We start from the raw sequence: 21,307 nt of genomic DNA on the forward strand, positions 1-21,307 counted from the left end.
GGCCTGGCCGGTGGCCGACGACGCGTCGGGTGATAAATCCATCCATATTAGCATCTCAATAGTTGTGTGGCGATCGTAGCGCAATTCGATTCGATACGGTCCCGGCGCAGCACCGTGTGAAGGAATTGATAAATTTATGATTTTACTGATTTACGACCCAGCGTTTGGAGGATGCGAATGTTTATTGGCTGGTGGCTCCGGTGGCTCCAGTGTCTAATAGAGGCAAGCTACGCCGACTTTGGTAGGATGTAGCCGAATCCGATTTGGACTCTCCAACTCAACGCTTGTCAGTAGCCTACACCGATCAGTTTACGATCAGCTTGTCATTTGTAAGCAAACTAGCCTTGTTTGACAGCTGCTTGTTCGGCGATCAAAAGAGCGCCCGGAATTACAAGCAAAACTCGATGTCATTCAAGAAAGAAACATTCACATTTCGATTATTAATTTTCCATTATTACATTCTAGCACACACGCGCATACAAAATGACTATAAACTGTTTACAAATGGTATGGGAATTTTTGTTGCCCACCGTCAGCAGCCATAAAGTAGCCTGCGATTTAATTGCCCCGTAAAACAATTTCCCATTTAAATCCGGCACCATCAATATGAATTCTTTGTAAAGCCCTGCGTGTAACAACTGCGTTACACACGGTGGCGGACAACGCTTAAGCAGCTTAGCGCCTAATAACATTTTAGACATTTTGTACGCCGAACGGGGGATGCTGCACCGTTTATTGCGCGGTCCCGCGGTCCACTGCAGCCACAGAAACCTGCTCCAATACCAATCACATCTTCCGTGTCGATTCCGTGTGTCATAAAAGATGCGCCTGACCTTGACGGGAAGAGTTGCCATGGTTGCCGATTTACATTCAGCATTGTAACAGACTGAAGCTCGTGTGTGTGTTTATATGCAAAGTTTTATGTCGTTCATAAAACGGCTCCAAAACCAACTTTTTGTTCTCATAACTACCCTTTGGTCTCGTAGCCATTCCTATGGCGCATGGGGGGGAAGGATGGAAGACATTCAACTGCACTTTATTGCTTTATGAGTTAATCCGCTTCGCGTTATACATTCCGTTCGCACTGTTTGCTGTTTCAGCGGTGCCGTGGATCGATCGCAGCGTTATGGATCGTTATGGATTCCACAGATCAGCGGAAAAAAAACACAACAACTCTCAACCTTCAACAGAACGTCAGTTAGGGATGTAGCGACGTTAGCGATTCCCTTGAATGCAGCAATCGTACACCATTTAACCCCACAAAGATGTGTTTTTTGAAAAATGATCCGAAAGTTCCTTAAACAAGGTAGATCCGTTTGAAGCAAACGGGGGGTGCAGGCAGACCGGCCCGAAATAAAGCCATAAATTATCCACCAAACTTTGAGTCAAATAAAATAATACACAAACACGCGCGCGCGCGTCTGACACTGGACACTGGAGGCTGAAGGTGCTTTGCTTTATGACGGAATATTTAAAACAGTCCAACCTCCCTGAAGCGACGGGAACGCTCGGGTCGGGGTTTTCGGCGGGGTAAAAAAGGGTTCTGTTGCCGGCCTCTATCCTTTAGACCCAACCGTACGAGGCATTTAATCTTGTTGACTTAGAATCTCTGTGGCAGGTTGACAGGATTTTTTTTATTTCGGTTGTAGTTGTAACATTCTTTTCCCTAGATTTCTCTTGACCATCTGGGTTACCACCGTTTGACCACCAGTGGGTCATTGATTTAAGGCAACTGACCCGCTATAAAATCGATAAGCGGTTGAACTAGCTTGCTCATAAAAAAGTAAAGCCCAAAAAAATGCGATGAAAAGTGATACAAATCGTACGAACGTAAGGATGGTACGGAAATAAAATAAATCCTTTACCAGATCAAGGATCTTATTGCTCCTGCTCGCCGGCTGGAACTGGGACTCTTCCGATGCAACCTTATGAGCTGAGTCACATTTAAATGGGTGATCCTACACAGGGAGCAAGAGAAAAAGAGAGACATACCATAAAGCCGTTTTGGTGGGAAGCAGCAACAACAGCAGCAGCAGCACCAACGAAACAAGAATCGAACAGGTTTCAAATTTATGGTCCCACCCGCTCCATTCTCTCCGAACCGCACAACCAGCAGAAGAAGAAGAAGAAGAAAAAACACCGAATCACCCGGGACACCCTGCCGTCGGGAACCGTTTTGTCTTTCGGGCTCGGGTTGCGGGATTTATGAAACATATTTATTGGAGGTATCATATCTTCTCCCATTCCTTCGGCGGACAGGGGCTTTGGCACAACACCACGCTTTAGCGGTAGGAGATGGAGATTCTGGAGGTAGAGCTGCGATCCACCCAAAAAAAAAGAGTAGGAGATGAAAACCCCCTTTAGAGTGAGGTTCCTAAAGGTATACAAAATTTGGCATAGTCCCGTCATAAATCATAAGTTACCGGTTAGCCGGTTGCGTTCGCATCCCTCAACTACCTATACTAGGGAGGCGTCAGTCCCAAGATTCCAAACAAACGGGACTGGAGCTCGATGACCCCCGTAAGGTCACTAAAATGTGGTTGTTGTTTTGTTTTGGAAGCAAAAAGAATAGAGGGGAACAAACAAGAGGAATACAGGATGAGATCGCTCACATGCAGCATTATCTGGTGGTTCGTGTGGTACAGTTCCGGGAGCAGAGACTTAAGCCATACGGTGGAATTCTGCATAAGTCTTCCGGTGTTGACCTGCTGGTTGTCCGGGATCGTACAGTCACACGCCGCTTGACCAACCCGTGAGACACAGCACAGAGAGAGAGAGATAGCCAATCGTCAAAAAGGTGTCGTTTTTGACACCGGTTCACAAGTTTTTGGCACTTTTTGGGTCAGTGAGAGTGTATCCCAGAGGTTGGCAACAGTATTCGTTCTCGTTCCACAAGGCAATCCGGTGGACTTTGCTCGTATGCCGACTTTTAGGAACAAAAAAAAGCAACACAACGCCTGTTCAAACATCGCACAACAAATCGAAAGTGCAAACAGGACCGAACTTAAGGGATTGAAGTGGACCCGACAGAGGCTCATGGTAATCCGTGGTAAGACATGGTAAAGCACGGAATCGAACTGTTTGGAGAGTGTATGTGTGTGGTGTTTTTTTTTTTTGCACTGCCGTCCCTTCGGCCCTTTATATTGTGAATGAGATTTTGCAAGGATTTTGCTTCGTCGGACGTTGGGCTTACATGGCCATTGGCATCAACACGAGAGCGGCATGTCGTTTATTAACAGCTGTCATTAACGGGAAGAGAAATAAGTGAAATTTGACATTCCCAGGAAGAGGAAAGTGTGTTATGAGCATTTTAATCAACTCACCTGTCAAACTCAATATCATTAATACCGCGTAAAGATGTAATAATATTCCATCTCTGAAGCTCCTTTTTTGTATAGAAGAAATTTTAAATTCTCATTTCGCTCTGCAAAGCATCAGGAAGTTCAAGCTTAATAGATCAATTCATTATTTGCCTTCCATTTATTTTACAGATGTTGCAGAAACGCTAGGATTACAAAGGGAAAGGTGCCTTAAACAAACAAAAAAAGGAACCGAAGGACAAACGACACATGTGTAGCCGCTTCCTGAATTTCAATTGTCAACCTTTATTGTATTTCCTTTTTTTTGCTTCTCCAAAGTTCAAAAGCTTAGAGCCTCATTCAACAACATTCCACTCGACTTTTGCGATCGACCTGGCGAGATGGATCAGCAAAGGATCAGCGTGATCCCTTCGGTCCTGATTCGACCCGACTCCCAAGCCCGATCATCATTGAGCCGACAATAATAGCTTAAGTATGATGTCAACCTAGATACCGTTCTTGCCAGGTTCTTTCCCACTGTTTCCTAGCGAGCCTTGGTGACACCCGTTTCACAACATCGCTTTAAAAATACCGAAATACCGCAGCGAGGAACGCACGATCGAAACTCGACTCGAACAGACACAAACGATCGAGCAAACGGTAAGGGAAAAAGTGAAACGCATGAGCTTTAAAAGCGTGTAATCCGATTAAAATCTTATTATTGACAACGGAGTGTTGCCCTTCCATTTCCTTTGCCCTCCGTAGCCGTACGCTCAGCGAGCCAGCAAGCGGGCGTGCGGGAAGGTGACAAACGTAGTCGCTTGTTTACAGCTACGGCAGACTTCTACTGCTGCTTTCAAACACGCGCCAACACGACGTCTAACGATTGGTTGGAAGGCTGGGGGGAAATAGTAAAGCACATGGAATGGAGAGAGAGAGTGAGAGCGCGCGGGATTAAACATCGACTAAACGTCAGTCGAACGCATTGTCACTTAATTTAAACTTGTCGCGTCGCTGCTGCCACACCATGCATCGCAGTCTACGGGAGAACAAGTAATACACCGCACGATAAATGGGCTTGATGGTGGGCACAGACGGATAGAGACAGTCTGGGCGGGTTTTGAATGCATTATGGAAGCGCATGCATTATGCATAGCGATAGATGTGATTGAACGTATCTTCATTAGGCTCGGGACGTATCTCTTACTACTGTTGATCGGTGTTATTGGCGAAGGTTATGGCTTAATTTACCTATCGGAGATAAGTGTCTCTTACACATGTATCAACCACAAATGTTCTGCTTTTAAAGAGGTCAATCAAATCGGACCACTAAAACGCTGATGCAAACTGTACTAGCTACGCATTGTTTAGGGCACACTCAGACACAAGACAATCAACCTACAAAGTGTCATTTTTGCAAATCCACCATTGCACCGTTTAACTGCTTCCATTTGCTGCATACAGTTAACTATCCATCAAAGTCAACTCCATAACTCACGACGACGTGTGTCTGGATTCGTGTGAGTGTGTTTGTGACCTCTTCTTCTTGGCTGGGAGTGTAGCGAGGAAAGATCATCCAGTCAATATGCAAATGGATAAGCCCTCAGCGACGCCATTCGACGATGTTGCAATGATTTCCACTATTGAACGCAAGCGAACGGTGTAACCGAGAACCCAAACCTCCCTCCCGGAGAAGTGTGGCCAAAGCATCGCGTTCGGTGTGTTTCGATGCCAATAAATAACACCGGGCAACAATGACGAACCGATCTCCTTTGGCTACGCTTATGCTTAATACGCAAAGTCAGGGTTAGACATTAATCTTAATCCCGCAAAGGGAGATTATCCTTTTTTTGTGCTGCACTGCTGCGCATACACTCTCCCAGTAATGGTCATTAACACTGGGATAGGTGTACACCTCGGGGAAAGTAAAAGGGGAAACTGGGAAACAAGCGAAGCTCGTGTCATTGTGTCTTTTCTGCTTCGGATGGGGAAGCTTGGTGGTTGTCCCTAGGCGCGAAGATTCCTTGGCTACACGGAAGATGGAGGTGTGGAATGTGTTTCAAATGTTTAAAAGATTAATCTGGAAAATCTTGAATTACCTTAACGTCGATAAAGCCCACTACTGAAGTTTAATATTAACAGATCAGAGTTATTTCAGCATTTTACTGTCCCATGTAGTTGTGTCGTTTAAAGCTTTACTGATTGACACACATTTAATGATAACTAAGCAATCTTTCCAACATCATTCTGTAACATCTATTGTGAGTAACATCACGCCCTACAGCTACAGATGCTTCAGTCTACTCCAGATGATTCCGAATTATAGTTAAAAACCAACAAAAAATGCCTCCCTGCTCCCTGCTGTGTCAAACCCTTGACATTACCTCCGTAAGGACGCAACCGACAATCACTCGTGAAACAAATGACAACAAAACACACCGTACCGCAGTTCCCTTCCGGGTTGACGGCTTTTAATTGGGCGCATCATCAACATCATCATCATCATCATTGGGCCAGATGAGTGACGCAAAGCCCCGGTAAAGCCCCGATACCGACAATTGCTTCTGCTTTCTTCTTTATCGTCGTGGATGGGCCGAAACGGACAGCACGATACAGCAGTCAATTGGACACCTGGTGCCCTGGTTGGCAAAGCTGTGACAAATGTCCCATCCCTATCCGGGTGTGAGGGTTTTTTGCTGCCTTTATTTTTATCAACGGTTGCATTGTTTTTCGGCAACCGCTGTCGGTTATTTACGGCAACAGCACTGGGACGGTGTTGGAAAATTAGTGTGAAAATCTGCACTCCAAGCTCGACGGGTGTCGTCCGGTGAGCGTGCCAAAAATGCCTGCCTCCTGTCAAACCAGCTGTCGGGTGAGGTCCTGTGTAACATGAAGGTATATTTCCAACGGTACCATCACAGGATTTTTTCCTCCAATTTATCGCATCTAAACGAGCATTTAATAAAGTGGGCTACTTTTTCGGAAAAAGAGGGAACGCAGAAAGGTTCAAAACAAATAAAACCGACCAACCGGTCAGTTTGTGTGTTTGGGCTTCTTGTGCCATCGGAGAGGTCCTCAATTTGAAGAAGGCATTCTGTGTCCTAAAAGCCCACATGTGGTTCCTTGTTGTTTGTTTCGGCCCCCGGTGATCCGTTTATCTTGGCCCGCTAGAATTGCGCGCAAACGATCGCAGGATAATAACAGATCGTGTGTGCAGCTATCCTACACATCTTCAACATCTCCCCAAAACTCGGGATGGTCAGATCTTTAGACCACGGTGATGAAACGCGAACATAAAACAACCTGTCCATACGGTTGATCGGAGCTGAACTGAACGGAGCAGACCGAAAAATACCATCCCAACTAATCCGTGTCGATTTACCTTCCACGTGAAGACTTGAGGGCATCTTTTCTTCGCTTCCCTTTCCGCCACCACAGCCTGTCGACAGCCCGGCGACGACCCCGTGAGACGTGATTGAGAAGGCATTAAAATTTCATAGAAAATATTTCAACATTAGCCCTGGATCATTAATAATTTATGTACTGGTGGACGGGCAGCATCGGCCCGCGCTTTTGTTTTTTCTCTGCGTAACACACTGCATGCGTCCGACCTTCGCCCATAGGAAAAGGTGGCCCCAAACCACCTTGCTGCGCACCGCCGGCGCACCGAATCCGTCTGGTGTGTTGAATAATTTTTCCAATTTCTCATGCCCTAATCCACAATTTCATACTTCATAATCGTGTGTGAAGTGCACAGCTCGGCCGGCGCGCACCAAACCCGCGGTTCGATACTTTCTCGATTTGTGATGTGAAAAATTCCACTCCATTGTTTTTCCTGCCACGGATGCGTTGGCTCATGCATTGGCACTTTTGCTTGCGGAGTTTAGCGTGTGGAAGGAGCGTCCATTGCGTCTATCGATGATCGATGATTACGGTTTCGGTTCAGCAGGGAGCGACGATCAGGTGAAGATGACGAAAAAACAAAGCGATTGTCCAGGATTATGAGGACCGCGCGAAGTCGAATTGAGTTAGTAAGACAATTCGACGCGGGTGATTTTTCTTTTGTAATGCCAAAGTTAACGCGCGGCGAGCAATGAAGCGATGGTTTGAAAATGAAAACGAATTGCGGCGTGAAGTAGAAGTGTTTGGATGCGGAAACTTCTACACAGTTTGGAGATATTATTTGATCGTTTTAGAAGCATCCAAACGAGCTCATGAAGAATTGTATCTCAATTATTCTGGGTTACACTAGAACCTTCCTTTTTAAATACTTTGTTTCATTGCAAGAAGTTAAATTCATGTTGAAAGATCTACTTACGGGGTTTAAATCTTACATTTTGATTATACATCTCTTCTTGTACCAATTGTAACGATCCTCTAGCGTTTGCCAGCACGATCCAGCCTTGATGCAGCTTCTATTTGCACAACAAACGGCACAGCATCTACAAGCACCATTGAAAGATGCCGCTTTCCAATGACAGATGTCAAATGTCAGCATAACAATGTTAAAGTAAACAACAACAAAATCAAATCATTCGCTAAAGCGACGTAGTGACCATTGGCGGACATCTTGAAATAGAAACCTGATGTATCTTTATTCGCTTCGTATCCCACCAGCCCGTTCAGAAGGGAAGGGTTGAACAAGATGTCTGTAGCTCGAAAAAGTACTCCCGTAAAAGTAAACAAACTTTCAGCCACATCCCGAAGCGGCACCGCACAACAAAGTGTGATGGATATTTCAATTTCCCCTGCACCTTCCCTGCCGAGAAGAGAAGTGAGTTCACGGGCCAAACTCCTCGAAGCGCACAGAGAACTACTGCCCCGTTTGGCACTTGTGTCAGAAAACAGTGCGTTCACTGTTCCCGCGCCCCTGCCTTCGCTCGGAACGCACTGAAGTGCGAAACCATTCCAACAACCCCTTTCGACGCTCACTCAAGTACAGCACTGGTGCTTCAAACTGTTGGCGGCAACATTAGAAGGCTCATCGCTAACCACCACGCAACCACGGAACATCTTCATTCGCTCGGGTAAGTCTAACAAGTTAATTCGTTCGTGCGTCGTTCCTCCTGCAAGTGGCCGCGCGATGTATAGAAACGGGGGGCTTCACAGAAGGGTGCACAGCGCGCAAAGACAGATCCCGCGATTTCGAGTGGCCGTATCGGTAACAGATTTGTTTTCCATCCAACCAACCCAAAAACGGGATCCTGCCACCGAAGGACCGGGGAGCCCTATCGGACATCGAGTGGGTACGCGGTGCGTGACGCGCATGTTGCCGCCGCCACTCGAGCTTCGAAGGCTCATCTGCGAACCGAACCTGCCCGCTCATCCCGCACATAAACTCCGCGCTTTGCATTACAACAAACACGTTCCACCGGCAGAAGACAGATGAAGGTTTCAAGTTTCCAAACACTGCCGTCTTCACGGCGCTTTTGGAACTGTCTTCTTTTCTTTCCCACTCTGCTTTTTTTTGTTGTGGTCGGTTCGAGTGTGCCGCCAACTTCTCGCCACCTGAGAGGCGCCTGTTTGGGAAGGTGTTTGAGCATGATCATCATCGTGCTACTGCTAGAAAGTCAGCGTGTGTGTGTGTGTGCGCTTGTGGACTTCCACTAGATGACCGGTATTCCCTTTTATGGTCGATCTTCGGTGGTGGTGACGTTCTCCGTCCCAGTGGACCACTGTAAAATCGTGTACAGATGACAAGTCCCCGTGACACTCTGTACCTTCTAGAGGGTCATAAAAACGGAACACTGTTGTGTCCGAGCGGATGCGGTAATTATCGTCCCACCCTAAGTCTCGGCAATTTGATCGGGTTTTTGTGTCCTACGCTACCAGGCAACACGTTTCTTTTCGAACTCTTACTCTGGGTGTACGATGGATTGCGTTTGACATTTATTGGGTTGCAGATGTGTTAGTCTAAAACATCCAGAAGCCTACAAATACACATATCATCTGAAAGTATTTAAACCAAAGAACATGCTTCCTTGGAGAAAACCTATGTCGAACGATTTGTGACCACCAACAATTTGCGATAGCGTTGTGAGGAACTCACTGATATTGATTTGCATAAATATGTATAAAATGTAAATTATATCACTTTCAGCGTGTTCAGATGTGAGTGTGTGTGTGTGTGTGTGTGTTGTGACTTTGCAAACTTCCACATCTCTACATACTGCACTGCAGCTCAGCTGGTCAGCTGGATAGATTCGCAGAATACCAGCAGGACCTAACCCGATCTGCCCGGAGGCCAATTCAAACGGCTAGAAGCTCCATTATATGATATCAACGGGGAAAAATCCCACAAGAAGTAGCTGATGTGTTAACGCAATAAAACAAATTTGGTCTCCCTTTCTGTTTTCTCATTGCGTGCCTGATCTTGTGGGATGATTATTCCAAAACAGAACGTTTTAAGAGCTCTCAAAACTGCTATCAAATTACCGCCAAACGAGATGTAGATTACGTGCGACGTGTTGGTAGCAGGTTAGATATGATGATCACCACCCCGTAAATGTCCGATTCCTGGGCTGAAAGTGTGAACAAGCTGGAAGGAGACGCTTTTTGGAGACATGGGCGTGATCGTGACGGATGTGATATGACACTTAATTCGACGGGTTTGGAGAAGATGTCGAACTGATGGATACTATTTACGAGTTATATGTTTCTTCTTGCTTTGAAGCATGAAGTTTTCGCTCTCCTTCTGTCATTAGAATGTCACAAGCAAGGCCCCAAATATCTAAAAGGTTGTGCACGCTTTAGTGTTTAGAAAAAATCATCCCCATTCAACAAAACTAAACCATTCCATCACAAATCTTCAATCGTGCTAGATTGGCCCTTTTATAACAACAAGCATTTCAAGCCACACGGGACCACAGGTATTCAAATATCTTCGAAAATATTCAACTCCCCCTCTCTCTTTACCGATAAGCAATCTCGCCTCATCCTCTTACCCCAATTGTACACAGCCGCAAGCCTTTGAAAACTGCTCAAACATCGAAATGCGCAGCCCGTCTGTTTATGATTTGTTTGCCTCACATTCAGTAAACCCATCTATTATTATGCGTTTCGTTCCATCCGTTTGGTATCACTTTACCCATCAGCACATTCCAAAATCGCAAAAGGCATTTCTTTCCCCCTTTTTTTTTATTTTGCTGTTGGAGAATCGTTTCCAGCCCCAAAATCGATTCGACACGCGCATCAAAAACCTTTCGAAACGCATCTTTTCACTGGTGGAGCATCGTGGACGAGGCAGGGCAATAACCAATTCTCTATCGTAAAGGATCTTTCGATCATTAGATAAGGATCGGTGAAGCTTGGAGATTGGAGACGAATTGGCAAACTCGGTTTCACAGGAACGAGTTACTGACAACAAAAAAGTTTCTTATTGCATGATCTACAATCGCAACGCTTGACCCTATTGCAACGTTCTTTATGCAACATTTCAATCGAATTGCACATTTACAGTGCCCCAACACTACCTTAGGTACAGTGTGCCCGATTGATGGGGCAGGTACAATTTCACATGATCATCGCCGGTACCCAGCTGGGGAACTCTGGCTGCGAGGCCACACAGAGACACAGAGGATCGAGCCGCATCATGCTCATTTCCATTATTTCATCTTTTAATTTGATTTTATCTCCAAACGCTCTAACGCCGCAAACACCGTTTGAAGTCGCACCGTTTTGTACGACCGAGGGAACGCGTACGCCAATTGTAAGGAGGAGGGGTTTGGACTGGGGTTCGACATTGCCTCTACTCATGATCTGTGTGGCATCTTTTAGTCCATCTGTGGTGTCCCTGCAGCATTCAGCTGATCCACGGCCGTACTGGTACTGGGAAGCTTCGACGATCCCTTGCCTGCCTGCACCATGACTTGCAGTTGTGCCGGTGTTCGGCATACCGGTCTGATCCACCCAAAAGAGTCCAACAGGCATAGTTTAAAGAGTTGCGTTAAGATGATGGAGTTATTAAATCTCATTTAAAGCCATTTCTTCCAAGCGTACATACAAGAATTGTGCATTAAACAGCTCGAATGTACACAATGTTTTGATTTCGATGAACTAAAGACTTTGAAAATACATTCCTATACACTACAAACAGTGAGAAACAACCATCCTCTTGCCCAATAACTGTTCGAAAGCAAAACAGATCATCCATCATCGATTATTCTCCTCGGAAGTATCACTCAGTGCCGTAAGAAGCGTAAGAATCGACCAAGTCATGCAACCGTTTGCTGCTCCATCCATAACGCAACAGAACGTGACCATAAGCGCGGCGACGAGAATTCACTCCTTCCCCGCCATCCCGTTGACCGGCACCGCTTGCCGACGGCATCTCAGCCCGTTCTTCAGGGCCGTTTTGTGTCATGTCTGGAATCCACGACTGCAGCCACACGACTTTCGTTTGACAGGTTGGTTTGCCCGTTTTGACAGTGTTTTGATCGGTTGTTGGCGGCGGCCAAAACCTCGGCGTCGAATATTCTTCCCCATCCATCCCCAACCGCTTGCGCGCGATCTCTTACCTTCAGCTGTTCCAGTTTGATATCCATCATGATCGGGTGAGGTTGTTGCTTTTTTTTTTTGGTCGAGCTGATGTGTTTGTTTGCTTTTTTTTTCCTTCTTCCCTTCTTTTGGTCTGGATGTCCGTTTTGTCGTCCGGCTGTCTGTCCGTGTCAACTGACAAAACGAGCTGCCGGCAACCCCCAGGAGCGTTGCTCCAACGATGTGACACTCGAGTATTTCGTTGCAAGCCTAAAGCTTCACTCCGTGTCTAGAGAAATCCCACGGTGTTGTTCTTCCTCCGCAAAGCACACACTCTAACACCTTTCGATTTCTTTAATTATGTATTAGAAACACACACACACTCACGCACACCCACTTGACAAACTTGTAATCTTGGGAACACTGGGATGCACTTTCGATGGTTGTTTTTCGCGTGCCAAACATTCACCGGCCGAAAAAAAAACACTTGCTAAAACCGCTCGTCGTTCCCGAAAACCACGAAGCAAACGGCCCCAGACGGCGGTTTACAGATCCAATCTCATCGACACTCGAGCTAACACTAGCCGTAGCCTTCTGCGCGCCTACCGAACGAACTCCCCACAACCTGTCGGAGCGGCAGAGGCCATATCGACATCTCGTTTTTTCGCACCCCGAACCTGGTGGGGTCTGGCTTCCCTGACACCCCCTTTGACGAAAGCTCCACCACCACTAGCACGATAAAACCCCCTGTTGGAGATCTCTATCTCTCCCTTTTCTCTTGCTCACGATCGCGTGATCGCGTCCACAATGTTGCTCTTAGCCACACAGGCTCCCCCACTGCACAGCGAAGAGGGAAATCGAGAAAACCAAAAACAAAAAAGACAGCAAAGCTTCGCACGTGAAACAACGCAAATCACTCACTACACAGAAACGCGCACACGCGCCATCCATTCATAAAGCGCACCGGTACCGTTTTGCGTTTGCCATCATTTTGTTGCGTTCTGCCAACCAGAAAGACAGATCCGTTGGCACGCCGGTTGCGAAGGAGAGAGAGAACACATACCTTGAGCGATTTGATGAGTGTCACGTGTGAAGGGTGAGTGTACATAAGCACTCAGTGCGAGCAAAAAGAAGGCGTAGCTTTTGGTACATGCTGGGTTGTTTTGGAGATTTTTTTTTACAGATTTACATGCAGATTTAAGCAAACAAAAACTTTTGAAATCTTGCTTTTTGTTTACCATTTTATATTTATAAATTGGTAAGAGTATCCTTGTGTAATTATAGGCTTTAAACGTATATGTTATGTGTTGGAATCTCGACTATCGGCAATATTCCTTTATTCGATTTTTCTTTAAAAGCTTTACTTAGAGCCGGACTCAACTACTTGTATAAGATAAATAACCTATAGCAAGCAACGGTCTCTGTTCATCATTCTTAAATTATTGTCCTCACAATTCGTACTTAATTGTAGGTTAATATTTGTTTTGTTAACTCTTACAGTCCACAGTCGAATCGATACAATTTTTAGTTTTATTTTACTCGAGTAATGTCTATGAGAAAAAGCTGAATATCCAGCCATTTAAATTATTATACCTTCCTTGGAAACTCAGGTATGTCAACAAACCAGTGTGTACTTAAAACTTTCACTAACGGTAGTAAGTGGTCCTGCCGATAATCCTTGAATCTAGCCGTACGCCAGCTTTTTCAACTAACTGCAAGGAAAAGGGTAAGCCCTTAGCAACGCCCCTTTTTTGCTTCACCTAAGTGTTTGACTTTATATACTTTCGCCATCACCAAGACACTCACGGCACTCACAACGTTTTTCCCCATGTAGCGAAATGATGGCAAGCAGCAAGTAAAGCATCCAAAAGCACCTTATAAACGCTATAGAAAAATCACAGAAAACATGAAAGCTTCAACAAGGAGGGAAATCTTAAGCCTTAAAAGGTTGCCTTCCTCACACAGATTTTGCAAAGAAGATACTAATGTCTGGTAGAGCAAAATATAGGGACTTTTCTCTTCCAGCACACTGATTTATGTGTCACTGCTCCTAACAACTTTCCCGAAAAATCAATGCGTCCTTCGAGATGGAAACGATTGGAAAGAGACGGACGGTGTACTTAGACACTACATTTTTCGCCCTTTCGCCATGGTTTATGTACACGAGCGCAAACACCACCTTTTACGATGGTTTCATTGTTCTGTTGATACTGCTGCTCGTCGCACACCATTTGTTTACCCCGTTGGCGTCCTTCCCTTAAATGATAGCTTCCTGCTTCCAGCGACTCGTTCATGGGCTTGCAAAAGTTTGAACAGCGCTTGTTCTATCTGGTCTACCATGGGATATTGCCGAGGTTCTACCCCTGGCGCATAGTACCGTCGACAGACGGCAGAAGATGGCACAAAATTCAATTCAATTACCGTTCACGAATACATAATGATCGTTGGTCGGTGCTGCAAATCGCTTTAGCATGGTTTAAAGAACTTTAATACACTCGAGACTGAGCGAAATTCGATGATTTCGTTTCAATTCTGCCATCAAAAGTAATCTTTCAAAAGTTGCTAGATTTTTTAGTATATGTATGTGCAGATGATAGCATTACTAGCATGGATGTTAAGGTTTTGATTAATGAAAGATCTGAAAATAATTTTAATTTATTACAAAAAAGTAGTTAAGTTTGTATTTTAAGTATACAGAATGAGGAGGATTTTATGATTCCTCTATTAGCCAAATAAAAATTTTCATGTAAATCAAGTACTTTTCCATACATTCTTTATAATCGAGGAAGTCTAAAGATAATTATCTGCTTTTCCATCTCGAGATAAAATCGCAAATCTCAGCGCAAAATCAAAACACTATTTGATGAACTTGTAATTTGATGTAATTTCGTTTCATTCAGTCTTCTGTTGCTTCCACAATTCCTTCTTCACACACACACACGTTCTGCTCACAATGCTGGCACGTGTCGCAGGGGCACGTTTTTGGGCGTAAATAATTAGTCATATTTACTATGACTGCTGAGCGATTCAAAGAAAATTGCCCCCGTACGCAGGATCACGGTAGGTGTTCTTTAGTTTGATTGTTGCGTTACAAAACCAACTTCATCACATGGTGCGATGATGATGACGGCGTCCTGAAGGGTGCTTGTTTAATGCGATTCGAAAGTATTGTGGACATTTGGCCGGAAAAACGCATAAAATATGTGTCTCAGGGAGGTATAGCGATGTTGTCAAAATAAGTGGTGTTGATATTTATGATGGCATTCTTGTTTGTAGTACGATGGCGCTAAGTTGGAGTTTTACCAAAACGACTATCATATTTGGATCAAAACATTGATATGTTCAATGATGATCAATACCTAAATTCTGCCAAAACTACAGGATAATTAGCACTAAGATTTATCACCAAATACCTGACCTGACTCTTTTCTCTAAGTTACCAGCTCAATTACATAATGTTGAGAAATATTGAAGAAATACAAAGTGTATAAATACAATTCAATACAATTCAGGCATTAATCATCAGCTTCAATAGTATACCAAAACAGTTCAAACGCAAATAGTTTACATTCCTTCAAAAAGGATCAATAAAAGGAAACATCCCATAAAGCGTGAGCACAACCACCAACATCCCACCGTTCAACTCAAACGTATATAAACCTTCGATTACCATAAATAATGACCCAACCCGGTATTAAAAATCAAACATCTAAACATTCTAAACATCATTCTAACATCTTGTTTATTGCGCGATCGATCACAAAACGAGATAGCAGTAGTAGCATAGCATTTGCTTGTTTGTTGTTTTTATACTCAAGACGTCAAACAGGACATTAAAGCTATGATATTTCTACATCCTTCAAAACAGCACGACCGAGTCTCACGGTGTTGTTGAAGCACGGCTAGATTTTTAGGGCCCAGTCTAGGGGCAACCTGTCGCCAGCCAGCTCCCGGGGCAAAGGCGTTCCCGAGCCGTCGTCGATAAACGTAAATGTAAGTAGCTATTAAACTGGTAAAGTGCTGCGTATCACCCCAAGAAAAAAGCGTCTCATTGGCTCAACGAACACGCCGAACAAAACCCAAACCACAAGACACAACAATCTGACACTGAACGGGGGTCCGCTTGATGACCATTTGACGCCACCGGCCGCACCGTGGTGCCCGATTTTATGTCGAAGGTGTCGAATAAAAATGATAGCCCTGCTGACTCCCGCTGCCGTTTCTTGGGTACCGCCGCAGGTAACCCGCGATCGGCAATAGGTCCTAGACAGACGGGAAATTCAAATTTCGTGGACCTAAGTTGAGTATATTGGGACATTAAGCGATCGAGCGATCAGGACGCTGGGAGTTTCCAATCCCGGCTGTTGCAGGTGGACCAACGGTGGTCATTTGGGGAAGAAAACATTTACGGTTCTGTGTTGCCGGGCGAGAGCTGTAATAAAGATATCGCTCGAGGTTATGAGGCAACCCAAGCACTTTCCTTGTGTTGCTTTTGTCCTGTATGCTTGTTTCCATTCTACTCATATTATCATCGGTTATATGTTTTTTACCTACTTTTCTATGGTCGTCTGCTCATCGTCAATTAATTTCTTCTGTTGTTCACTTGTATTTTATACATCTCGTAAAGCTTTTCATTTCCTTTCGTTTTATTTCATGTTTATTTTATTCTCCTTGGTGATTTGTCGATACACTCTGTCTACTTCTTCGTTGTACTCTTTTCTATTCCTTACTACCATTCTGTTTTGCAGCTTAATGCTCGCTACTATGCTAATGGCTATCTTTTTCTTCTTCTTTTTTGTTGCAGACATTAATGGTGCTGGTTTATAATCGTAGCGTTTTATCCCCGCATCCATGGCAAAATGCAGTAAATATGATATGTGATTGCTTGCTTTCCAATGCCATCGGAACCAACCCACTCGATACTGAATCCCACCCAGCGACAAGTGTGGATTGATTTAGATTGAAAACTCAGCCCAAATCGTTCGATCGATAATTTTCACCCACTCCCAACGGAAATAGTCCAGGTGCAGGATTCGATCGTTGTGTCTTTTATGATCCTCAACACCACCTTCGGCCGTGGCAGTAAACGTGAATCAAATATTATAATCAATCGCAATGAAAATGTTACGACGTGACTGAAATGGATCGACCCCAGCTCTACACGGGGTCGTCTACACGATGACGGATGTCAACTGACCGACCGGATGCTGATAAAGCTGTGGCGATACTTTCTGTGCGATAAACGACGACAGCAACACGCGGTGAGTGGGATTTCGATTTTTGGTACAAGGTTTTCTTTGAACGTAATTCATCGCCAATCACGGCAACCTAACGGTATTGAAGATGGTGGTAAGACACGCACACAAGCGCACAGGAATAGTAATGAGACCGTGGGAATGTTGAAAGTATTTTTTTAAAGGAATTAGATTGAATAATTCTTAAACATGGTCTCAATCCGTTACGTCTCGTAGGAGGAAGGAAGTGTAATCAATGTAAAGGTCAGTCTCGTTGACAGTTAATGAAGTGACAAAATAGTTTATGTGCATATGGAGTCTTTTAAGAGTGGCCACCCAGAAAGAATTTCCACACCTACAACTAGTGTTCATTATGAATGGGCGCTTATCGATTTCAGAAATAATGATGGCTATAATGATGGCGCTCATTTGAAATTTTGTATCAAATGTAATTGTAGAAAATAAGTTTTATTTTCATTTCTAGGTCAACCAATGAACACTTCAGCTAGAGATATTTTGTTTGATGGCCTGCCTTTTACTTGCACAAAATTAAGAGAGTTTTTAATAAAAATTTAAAACTCCATCAAAATTCAAATAAAATACTTGTTACTAATATGACACCAAACAATTCAACCCTTAAATACTAGTTTGGTTGACCTCATGAACCTTCAACATCTGTAATCTGTAATCCATTTTTTATTAAAAAAAAACGTATTGCCCTGATTTTCTTGAATTCTTATGTACTTTAACATACGTATATAGTTTTTGTACGATATTTTTTTCTACAGCGCAATGATACTTCAAAAATTATCAAAAACGTTGTGTATATGCTCAATGTTCTAACAAGTTCCTTACCGCTTTGAATGTAACGTATTCTCCTGCAGCAATACCCGTTTCAAAAAGATACATAAAGTATGCTTCACATCAAAACGACGGTTCCTCTCACAACCTTTGATTTATACACTGTACGGTCCATGCAAAACAATCAACCAGCTTGTTTAGATCTATCCTGAATCTGCGCAATCTGAATATTTCACTTGCTTCTTGTCCTATTCCCATCTGCCTTCCGGCTCAATACTGGAAACTTTGAAGATTCCATTCATATTTCAGACATCTACAGAGGGTCCTTTTGGTAAAAGAATAAAATGTACACCAAGAAACACACACACATCAACGGAAGTCAATCCTTCCCAGCTAATCCTGCCTGAATACTGATCCACAGTGTACGAAACACTTGAGACATTTTTACTCGCCGTACAGCCGACACGGTACGACACCGTCTGTGAAGGGCACCTTTGAGGATACCCGCTTTCCCGACCGCCCAGTACGCCGCCCGGAGCACACAATTCCGGTGCATTGCATAAAGCGCACGAATTATGACCAGCTTTAGGACGATGATATTTCTACATCCTTCAAAACAGCACGACCGAGTCTCACGGTGTTGTTGAAGCACGGCTAGATTTTTAGGGCCCAGTCTAGGGGCAACCTGTCGCCAGCCAGCTCCCGGGGCAAAGGCGTTCCCGAGCCGTCGTCGATAAACGTAAATGTAAGTAGCTATTAAACTGGTAAAGTGCTGCGTATCACCCCAAGAAAAAGCGTCTCATTGGCTCAACGAACACGCCGAACAAAACCCAAACCACAAGACACAACAATCTGACACTGAACGGGGGTCCGCTTGATGACCATTTGACGCCACCGGCCGCACCGTGGTGCCCGATTTTATGTCGAAGGTGTCGAATAAAAATGATAGCCCTGCTGACTCCCGCTGCCGTTTCTTGGGTACCGCCGCAGGTAACCCGCGATCGGCAATAGGTCCTAGACAGACGGGAAATTCAAATTTCGTGGACCTAAGTTGAGTATATTGGGACATTAAGCGATCGAGCGATCAGGACGCTGGGAGTTTCCAATCCCGGCTGTTGCAGGTGGACCAACGGTGGTCATTTGGGGAAGAAAACATTTACGGTTCTGTGTTGCCGGGCGAGAGCTGTAATAAAGATATCGCTCGAGGTTATGAGGCAACCCAAGCACTTTCCTTGTGTTGCTTTTGTCCTGTATGCTTGTTTCCATTCTACTCATATTATCATCGGTTATATGTTTTTTACCTACTTTTCTATGGTCGTCTGCTCATCGTCAATTAATTTCTTCTGTTGTTCACTTGTATTTTATACATCTCGTAAAGCTTTTCATTTCCTTTCGTTTTATTTCATGTTTATTTTATTCTCCTTGGTGATTTGTCGATACACTCTGTCTACTTCTTCGTTGTACTCTTTTCTATTCCTTACTACCATTCTGTTTTGCAGCTTAATGCTCGCTACTATGCTAATGGCTATCTTTTCTTCTTCTTTTTTGTTGCAGACATTAATGGTGCTGGTTTATAATCGTAGCGTTTTATCCCCGCATCCATGGCAAAATGCAGTAAATATGATATGTGATTGCTTGCTTTCCAATGCCATCGGAACCAACCCACTCGATACTGAATCCCACCCAGCGACAAGTGTGGATTGATTTAGATTGAAAACTCAGCCCAAATCGTTCGATCGATAATTTTCACCCACTCCCAACGGAAATAGTCCAGGTGCAGGATTCGATCGTTGTGTCTTTTATGATCCTCAACACCACCTTCGGCCGTGGCAGTAAACGTGAATCAAATATTATAATCAATCGCAATGAAAATGTTACGACGTGACTGAAATGGATCGACCCCAGCTCTACACGGGGTCGTCTACACGATGACGGATGTCAACTGACCGACCGGATGCTGATAAAGCTGTGGCGATACTTTCTGTGCGATAAACGACGACAGCAACACGCGGTGAGTGGGATTTCGATTTTTGGTACAAGGTTTTCTTTGAACGTAATTCATCGCCAATCACGGCAACCTAACGGTATTGAAGATGGTGGTAAGACACGCACACAAGCGCACAGGAATAGTAATGAGACCGTGGGAATGTTGAAAGTATTTTTTTAAAGGAATTAGATTGAATAATTCTTAAACATGGTCTCAATCCGTTACGTCTCGTAGGAGGAAGGAAGTGTAATCAATGTAAAGGTCAGTCTCGTTGACAGTTAATGAAGTGACAAAATAGTTTATGTGCATATGGAGTCTTTTAAGAGTGGCCACCCAGAAAGAATTTCCACACCTACAACTAGTGTTCATTATGAATGGGCGCTTATCGATTTCAGAAATAATGATGGCTATAATGATGGCGCTCATTTGAAATTTTGTATCAAATGTAATTGTAGAAAATAAGTTTTATTTTCATTTCTAGGTCAACCAATGAACACTTCAGCTAGAGATATTTTGTTTGATGGCCTGCCTTTTACTTGCACAAAATTAAGAGAGTTTTTAATAAAAATTTAAAACTCCATCAAAATTCAAATAAAATACTTGTTACTAATATGACACCAAACAATTCAACCCTTAAATACTAGTTTGGTTGACCTCATGAACCTTCAACATCTGTAATCTGTAATCCATTTTTTATTAAAAAAAAACGTATTGCCCTGATTTTCTTGAATTCTTATGTACTTTAACATACGTATATAGTTTTTGTACGATATTTTTTTCTACAGCGCAATGATACTTCAAAAATTATCAAAAACGTTGTGTATATGCTCAATGTTCTAACAAGTTCCTTACCGCTTTGAATGTAACGTATTCTCCTGCAGCAATACCCGTTTCAAAAAGATACATAAAGTATGCTTCACATCAAAACGACGGTTCCTCTCACAACCTTTGATTTATACACTGTACGGTCCATGCAAAACAATCAACCAGCTTGTTTAGATCTATCCTGAATCTGCGCAATCTGAATATTTCACTTGCTTCTTGTCCTATTCCCATCTGCCTTCCGGCTCAATACTGGAAACTTTGAAGATTCCATTCATATTTCAGACATCTACAGAGGGTCCTTTTGGTAAAAGAATAAAATGTACACCAAGAAACACACACACATCAACGGAAGTCAATCCTTCCCAGCTAATCCTGCCTGAATACTGATCCACAGTGTACGAAACACTTGAGACATTTTTACTCGCCGTACAGCCGACACGGTACGACACCGTCTGTGAAGGGCACCTTTGAGGATACCCGCTTTCCCGACCGCCCAGTACGCCGCCCGGAGCACACAATTCCGGTGCATTGCATAAAGCGCACGAATTATGACCAGCTTTAGGACGATTTGTTGTCCAACTTGACCTAACACAGACGGCTTTAAGACTTTGCTTCTCCGCGAAGTGTGGATGCGTTCCTTTGCTCCAATGCCTTTTTGCAGCTAAAAGGAAGCCTCCCTTATTTAT

At 43.9% G+C, this 21,307-nt stretch overlaps 1 protein-coding gene and 1 long non-coding RNA gene across 2 annotated transcripts in view; one reads left to right on the forward strand and one right to left on the reverse strand.

Moving 5' to 3' along the window:
- The window catches only part of LOC120898034 (LIM/homeobox protein Awh-like), a 29,535-nt gene extending 16,826 nt beyond the window's left edge, over window positions 1–12,709 (reverse strand). Inside the window, exon 1 of the mRNA XM_040303350.1 lies at window positions 11,816–12,709. Within this exon, the coding sequence (XP_040159284.1) occupies window positions 11,816–11,845 (30 nt within the window). The 5' untranslated portion in view covers window positions 11,846–12,709. The remainder of the gene's footprint in view (window positions 1–11,815) is intronic.
- On the forward strand, window positions 3,675–20,164 carry LOC120898036. The gene is made up of 4 exons (XR_005738610.1): window positions 3,675–3,959; window positions 7,681–8,326; window positions 16,579–17,035; window positions 19,364–20,164. It is a non-coding gene; the product is annotated as an uncharacterized LOC120898036 (long non-coding RNA).
- Window positions 20,165–21,307: the final 1,143 nt, after the last annotated feature.

This window comes from Anopheles arabiensis, chromosome 2, assembly GCF_016920715.1.
Source record: "Anopheles arabiensis isolate DONGOLA chromosome 2, AaraD3, whole genome shotgun sequence".
In the NCBI taxonomy this organism is placed as follows: domain Eukaryota; kingdom Metazoa; phylum Arthropoda; class Insecta; order Diptera; family Culicidae; genus Anopheles; species Anopheles arabiensis.